Source organism: Phaseolus vulgaris, chromosome 3, assembly GCF_000499845.2.
Source record: "Phaseolus vulgaris cultivar G19833 chromosome 3, P. vulgaris v2.0, whole genome shotgun sequence".
Classification (NCBI taxonomy): domain Eukaryota; kingdom Viridiplantae; phylum Streptophyta; class Magnoliopsida; order Fabales; family Fabaceae; genus Phaseolus; species Phaseolus vulgaris.
This window is the reverse complement of record NC_023757.2, coordinates 46,210,448-46,218,685: the sequence shown is the minus strand read 5'-3', so window position 1 is coordinate 46,218,685 and position 8,238 is coordinate 46,210,448. Positions and strand designations below refer to the sequence as shown.

At 33.3% G+C, this 8,238-nt stretch overlaps 1 protein-coding gene across 1 annotated transcript; it reads right to left on the bottom strand.

The window, feature by feature from the left end:
• Positions 1–1,605: 1,605 nt before the first annotated feature.
• LOC137808181 (AT-hook motif nuclear-localized protein 13-like) lies at positions 1,606–6,798 on the bottom strand. Its single transcript, XM_068609161.1, has 6 exons — positions 6,603–6,798; positions 5,925–6,452; positions 5,790–5,842; positions 4,251–4,382; positions 2,328–2,489; positions 1,606–2,207 (listed from the first exon to the last, which is right to left on the bottom strand). Exons 2-6 carry the CDS (start codon positions 6,388–6,390, stop codon positions 1,914–1,916), a joined length of 1,107 nt encoding a protein of 368 aa, XP_068465262.1. The 5' UTR covers positions 6,391–6,452; positions 6,603–6,798; the 3' UTR covers positions 1,606–1,913.
• Between the last annotated feature and the right edge of the window lie 1,440 nt (positions 6,799–8,238).

The following is an 8,238-nucleotide window of genomic DNA, read 5'->3' as shown; positions in this document are numbered from 1 at the left end:
TTATGCTATTAAATTATTCGTCATTATAAATATTTTCTTTAAAAAAAACTCTTCTTTTATGATACTTACTACTTTGCGTGTGCGTACGTGTGCATGATAATAAATAAATAAATAAAAGATGTTTCATTATTATTTATATTATTTATAGAAATTAATTATCATAAAAAAAAAGTGATTAATTTAGTTAATGATAAAAAATATGTCTTAAATTTATATTTCTTTTTCAAAACTAACCCCATAGTTAATATTCCTTGCTCTATTGACTATTTTTTTTTGTACAATATCTCACTTAAATAATAAAAAATATTGGTTCTTATGACAAAAATAAAGAAAGCACTAGTTATAAATTAAGTCCTATGCACAAACAGAAAAGTAATAATTTTTCAAAATTAACTATCATTATTAAATCTTTTATAGTCTCTGTTATCCATAATTAAGATCATTAAGGGTATAAATAAAATAATGTTATCTGTAAATAAAAATAAAATAATACTCTCTCTCTCTATTTGTTTCAATCATGAAAATACTTTATTATTTTTCCTATAATACTCTGGATCTTTACAATAATTTTAAATGATTTACTTGTATATTTATATGTTAGATTAAGAGAGAAATAGATAAAATAGGAAGCCTTGCATTAGAATCAATAAAGTTTATTATATTTGTTGGCAAAAATAACTTTAGAAGACATAAAAAAATGGAGGGAGTTATAAGTAATATTACATTAAAAACTAAAACAACTTATTTTCTTTTTTCACAACATTTATTATCAGGAGTGATGAAATTTCTAGCTAAGATGTAATCTCTCTGTCCCTATTTAAAATTGTTCCGTGTCTTTATATTGGATTTCAGACTACATTAATTTTTTTCACTAATTATATCTACTCTTGAAATTATTAAAGACAACTAAATTATTTTTTTACAGGACTTTAATATACAATTTTTTTCTTCCATATTTTCATCTATCTTCTAATTAATCAATAAATTTTATTTTTTTCTTTAAAAAATATTTTTATAATTTTTCAAATCAAAATTTTTGGTTATAAAAAATTTAAGAATAAAAATTGTAAAGGAAAACGTATTTCCACTCAAATGAGACAAAACGTTTCAGATAATCTATTTCTTTGCGGATTATTGAAAGATTTTTTATTAAATGGAGAGAGAATAGATTAAATATTCCTCTATTATAGAGAAGATAAATTAGGATGACTAATTTTCAACTAATAAAAAATACAAAATTATAAGGATACTTTTGAAAATACTTAAATCCATTAGAAATTATAGAGATTAATGCTTTTATTATTCTGTATCAAAACCTTTAAACCACACTTAAAAGGGAAGTATTTAAGAAAAAAGTCATTAAATGAAGCAAAATCAATGCTTTGTTATATTAATGTCTTAAAAGCATTTTATACTTTTTTTTCATTTAAAATAATAATAATGGTTATGAATTGGCTAACATGAGATAGAATTATCTTAGGAAGAATGTCAGAATTTATGGGATAATTGACAGGTAAAGTGGTGACAGTTAGAGTTTTAAAATGAATGAATAAGCAGCAAATGTATATGCGGGTAAACTGAGAATTAAATAAACGACCCGAGCCATGAGCACAAATTCTGATTCCCCTGCTATGCTGCTACTGCGGAGTGCAGACAGCAAACTTCAAAATGACAGAATTCGGATGGATAATGGGCAGCATATCCTTTGCCTATCATCCCTAGAAATGTTACGATTATAATTAAAAGAAGAAAAAACCCTAATTAACTTAATAGCTTAAACCTTAAGACAGACTGTTCTAAAGTCAGTCTCAAAAATGCAGTTAGCATTTTAGAATTGATCCCTAGCCACTACTTTGAACAGGCAACATGCAAACTATGCAGCTTCTCTGCACTGTTAATCCCAAGTCACGTCTTCACTGATGACTTTGGCCAGCCCATAGTGGATGATGGTACATGGGCATATTATGCACGGGCTGACTAGAATTATTGTAGAGTCCAGGTCCAGACCCAGGCCCAGGCCCCCGACAAAAAGGAGTGTGGTCATGTTCCTCAGAGGACTCAGTTGAAGGCCCTTGAGAAGTAGGACTAGTTGGAGTCATGGGTGCACCAAAGGTTAGCATTTGGGGGAGTGGTGCAGAAGAAGGCCCAGATTTTAGGACATTCGAGCTCGACTTTTTTCCATCCACAATAAAGCTACCCACTATGACCTATCAGTGAAAAATATTCCACATAAATAAAGCATCAAAGTTTTGAAAATAATAATGAGCAAGGGAATATATATACAATACCAAAATCCACATAAACTTTATACCATTTGAGAGCGATACCTGTACAGTTGATGCCGCAGTTAGCGTTCCAGCAACTCCGCCACCCAAAACACGTCCATCGGACCCTGCAAGGGTTACATTCAAAGTGCATGTTCTGCTACGTTCACCATTACTTTCAGATTGTTGCATGGCACCTGATAATGATATAATCTCAAATCGGCCCTGCAATGTAAATTGACATCACTAACTATTTCAATATAAAGCAAGACATAGTGGAGTGTAGAACCGTGAAACCAATAAGATTTAGCTCATGCAGGGAAATGGCACTCCCTCCAGGACTCTACCTAGGGGAAAGGGCAAAAAGGGATAGAGGAAGCAATGATTAAGCTCGTAACTATTTCATCAAGTAGATGAACCAACTCTCCCAAAGCCCTAATCTTTCCACTCTCACACTTCTAGATGAAAATCAGGTTTACTTCAGAATTATTGTAATCATAACTAAAACAGATTAAAATGATGAATGTAAAGATTAAAAAGGATTACAATTATGTGAAGAGAAGGGACTATAAAAGATTAAAAATGGCATGTGTAACACCTAAACGGGATGATTTTAGATATAGGGACCAAAAGGAAAAGTTTTTATAATTATAGGAATTAAATGAATAATTGAACCTAAATGCTAAATTTCAATATTCTTTTGAAACTTTTTTTATGGCAAGTACAACCAATAAACAAACATCACAAAAATTCCTGTAGATGGTCATTTTGATTTCTTATCGATCAAGAATGCTGTAGTTTATAAAACGAGATATAAAGTTCTTAATAATTGAGACATCTGAAATCCAAAACTTATTAGCAGAAAATGATCCTTATGCAGTGTTTGTATTCCAAATCAATCAAGTTGAACATGAATCCAACGAGACAAGGATTCATTTACAACACTCAATGTCGATTTAAAAGCATTATAAACTTAAAACCAAACACACATTTAGTTGTGGGATGCATATGGCACGGCAGGAAATGGAAATAAAAGAGAATATGCACCAAAATACAAACTTTAAATGCAACAAATATAAGCACCTCCAATTCTGTTAGATCCTTAAAACCTTTGTACATACTACTGTACACCTTTGTACATACTACTGTACACCTTTGTACATACTACTGTACACCTTTGTACATACTACTGTACACCTTTGTACAATAGTTAGACAATGTTGATATAACATCTTTCATCAGAAGAAAGGTTAAGAACCCCTAAATTACCTCAAAGATCAACAGTACTGAAATTAGTCTCAAAAAATTATTAATACTTGAAGAAATAACAAGAGAATAATCATAGCGGATACTTTTTTCCAAAATAGACAGGTTACAAGTAAGAAAGCACCAATTCCATGCCGTATATATATATATCCAACAATTTTCAAATTAGTTTAAGGTTTTTACCCGTCCAACCTCACATTTGAAGCAGAATGGTAAATATTTAGGAATAGGCCCTAGTATGTAAATTCAGTTGGCCTTACCTGTCAATGACTCAACAATGATTCCGAAATTGGATTTAGGTTACAATTTGAAATTCATTGTCTAATAACTCTACTTGACAATAGAAGTAGTTGCTTGAAAAATTGTTAATAATTATAATAGCACACACAATAAAATAGGTTAAATCAAATACACATGAAATGAATAAACCATTTTCAGCTGCCACCTCAGAAACTACACAGTTTTCTTGTTCCAATATCAAAAGAAACAATGGAAAAAATCACAGCCATCCAAATAATTAAGTGATTGTGTTATATTTCATTCTCTAGAGCATAGTTATGTATGAAATTGGAAGTATGGAAAATTGTATCACATTCATTCAGTTTATGTTCTCATTGGTATGCATGTTAATCAAACACACGGTACAAGATCATTTCCAACATAGTATAGATAAAGCTTAATACAAAAGGAAAACTAGATTCCAAATGCATATAAAAGTACCTCGTATGTAGCAGTACCACCAGACAGTGCAGGTTGTCGAAGGGTAACATTACAGATTGCACCAATAGCAGATAGAATACAAACTGTCCGAGGCCCTTGCTGAGAAAATGCCATAATTTTTGCCGTGATGTCCTACAATCAGAAGCATGCTAGTGAGAAGGATTTGTAACAATAGTAACCCAAACCAACCCTGTCAATGGAAACTTTAAAAGAATTGTCTAGAGCCTAAAAAAACTACATATATATGCACACACCAACTATGAAGGTTCCACAATAAAATAGTGACTGGCTAAAGAAATCCAATTTTGCTTCAGTTCAATGATAAACTAACAAGAGAAGGCTGACAATAAATACTGGCAAAGCATTCCCCAAAACACACTATTCCAGTATTAGCTGAATTTATTGAAAATGGCCAATTTTGGTGAGTCTCACTTCTCATTTAGTAATTATCTCCTCTCCTGATTTGCAGTTTGTAAGTGTTAGAAAATGTGTTACTAACTATCCTCATAAAGAGAAAGGTAAGTTAATGCTATAATTACCCCTTACCTTTTTTAGTGGGACAATATATACAATGTAAATGGTGTACAAGAAACTATAACAAATAAATACACCTCTTAAATTCTGAAATTGATTAAATGAGATGGCCAAAAATCATTCACACTCCACATCAACAGTTATAAGAGAATTGATGAACTAAAAAATAATAGCACTGAATGAGAAATTGACATCAAGTTCCCATGCAACAAGGTAAGTTTTTTTAGCCACAGAAAACTAAAACAAACATATATTTAAAATAAAATTGTCTAGATGAAGGTCTCATTTAACACCCAATTTGAGGATTATCTGTATGCAGTTTGACTAGTTCCACAATGTTGTTTCATCACCAGAAAGGTTAAGAACTAAGATTAACTCAGAACAATAGCACCGAAATCATTCAAACAAAAAATACAAATAAAGAATGACAAAACAATAATCACTGCAAGGCTGTCTCCCAAAATAGATAGGTCACAATCAAAAGCAGTTTCAAAACTTTCTGCTCTCATTATTAATAGACCCTCAACCTTTCCATAACCATAACACCATAACAACGCAGTTAATAAGTCCAAAACTTCCAAAACTAAGGCTTATAACCCTTGCCAAAAAAGAAACAGGTATTACCATATAATTATGAGTTTAATTTCTAATGTATACTCAGCAAAAAAAATATTACACACTAAAAACACAATGGTTAGTTTCATTTTTAAGATAATTATTGTGAAAAATTCTAAATCTCTCATACATATTTATTTGTGATTGGACAACTGTGTAAAAGAGATAGTCTAATTTATCCATAATTATTCATTCTGGGGGTACAAGAAAAGTTCAAGTTGAGTAAAGAGCGAAAACTCTCCCTTTCCCAACCAAGAACACAAGGCATCAAAATCCAAAGCTAAGCCACATAAACCACCAACAAACAAATGCAAGAGCCACATAATACAAACAAGCAAACGAGTACACTGCATGGCATTTCAGGAAAGTCTAGTTTTTATTTAGCATTACCTCGCCAGACTCCACCAAGATCACGTGGGGAGTGAATCCAACCCCACCAGCTCCTTCACATCAACACAAAAAAGAAACCATCACAATCAGTTCCATTCAAACAAAAAAACCAAACACAAAAACAACAAGAACTACCGAGAGCATCCAGCTGTTTCTTTCCAGAACCGGGAGGCCTTCCTCGGTGCTTCTTCGCCGGAGCATCGGCGGAGGCAGTACCAGCCGAATCTCCACCGATACCGCCGCCGGAAGCGGCGTTAGAGGCAGGTGGAGGAGGTGAGGCATGGGTAGGAGCGAGGCCGAGGGCAATGTTACCGTCCGGCGAGTACTTCCGGGGACGACCGCGCTTCTTCTTGGCGAGCGAGCATGGCTTCATCGGCGAGGAGGAGCCGTCGTAGGCGGCAGCGGGGGAGACGGGGAAAGGCTCCGACGCTGGCGGAGGCTGTTGCTGCTGCTGCGGCACGACGCCGAAGGGAAATCGCGCGGTGGCGGGCGCCATCATGACGGCGCCGGACGAATTAGGGCCGATGTTGGTGTGGGCATAGGAGGTGGGGCCTGCCATGATGGAGGGTGGCGGGGCGCGGGGCGGTTCGCGAGCGTCCATTGCAGCAGATCAAGCGGCGAATGCGGCTTGAAGCTTGAAATTGGATGCTCCCTCTGAAGACTCTGCAGCGATCGATGATGAATTGAATTGAGTGATTGATGAGACGACGAGAGAGAGATAGAAGCGTTTCACTGTGTGTGAGAGGGAGAGAGAGAGAGAAAGAAAGAGTGTTGTGAGTGGGGGATTCAGAGACCGAGGAACAAAAAGCGCACCTGACTATGATACGGAAAGAGTGAGATAATGAAACTAGAATTGAAGGAAAGGGGGGAAAGTGTATATTGAGAGGTAAAGATAATTTTATGGGATACTACTTACCATTATTTATGTTACTTTCCTATACGTACATATAAATAACTTCACCTTTCGAAACCTCTTTCCTTTATGCATGCCACAGGAATGAATCATCCCTTTTAATACCTCCTCACTCCTATTAAATACCCCTTCTCTCTTTATTACATACATTTATTCTATATATTGCCCTCATTATTTAATCACATTAAATATCTCACATCATTTCTTCTCTTTTATTACTTACTTCTAACACGTCAAAATTAATGTCCTCACTTCTCATTGTTTTTTTTCGATTATCTTATCCTCAATGATTCGTCATAAAAAAAATTAAATGTATAATAGAGTTTACTTTTCTTTTAAATAATATATTTGAAACTGTTTTTTTTTTTTTTGGAGAATTTGAGGCTTTATATTTCATTATTTTTAAATATCTATAATACTAATATAGATACTATCTATGTAATATAGATAGTAATTTATAAACAAATTTTAAACTGCAAACATGTTGTCCATTACAAAATACTATAAGTCTTTTTTTATTAAACATGAGTTTTTTTATAGTTTTTTTTAATAAAATTTTATATCATTGATGCACAGTATCATTTTAACATCAGTGTGTACAATAAAATTTTAACATGTAATATTAACTTATAAATCGTAGTCCAAATACAATAGTGGAACACCTCGGATGAGTTATGTGATAAAGTGTCACTGTCATCATCTAATCTTGTACTTAACAAGTGTCAATCTTCTCTTTGATCCTCTTCGGGTTGTCATGTGCATCATCTTCTTTGTATTCTTCTGCATCCTCCTAATGACTATGAATAACATCATCTTTTGCATCAGAGTTTAGGGTTTAGGGTTTAGGGTTAAGATTGTTATGTGCATCATCTTTACACTCTTGGATCCTCATCAGGACATTTTTGTAGGTCTTCTTATAGGTCAGTGATATCCATGGGTGTTGCATTACTATAATAGGGTGGAGTTAGTTGTGTCCACCAAATGCATCACTCATATGTTTAAGGTGGTGCAAAGGGGTGCTCTTTGTATATTATAAGAAAATATATGTACTTAATAAAGTTATCAACATTCATTAAGGCATTGTGGTTCTACATCCCCTGTAGGTCAATTATCCACGTACGGGTGCGTGCAAGACTCCGAGGCTATCGTATAACTTAACAAACTAAGATGAACTAGTAACTAAAATTTCAATTAAGCACAAGCATTGAAATTTAAAAGTCACTGTCATATTACAAATTAAAACTATGAAAATATTTCTATACATAAAACAAAACAAAGATACTATAACATAAATAGTTAATCAAATAAGAAATATAACAACCCAAATAATTAAACTCAAACAATTATATCAACATTAATATGACAATCCTCATCCGATGATAATTTTCAACAAGTGATAAAAGACAAAATTCTTAAGGCATTTCGAAAATCCTAATTATGTAAGGTTATTAATTAGAAAATTGTAACATTGCATTGAGTTGGTGATGGTTTAAATTAAGTTTGAAAACTATGTTCCAAAGGTCTAATGAACATTTA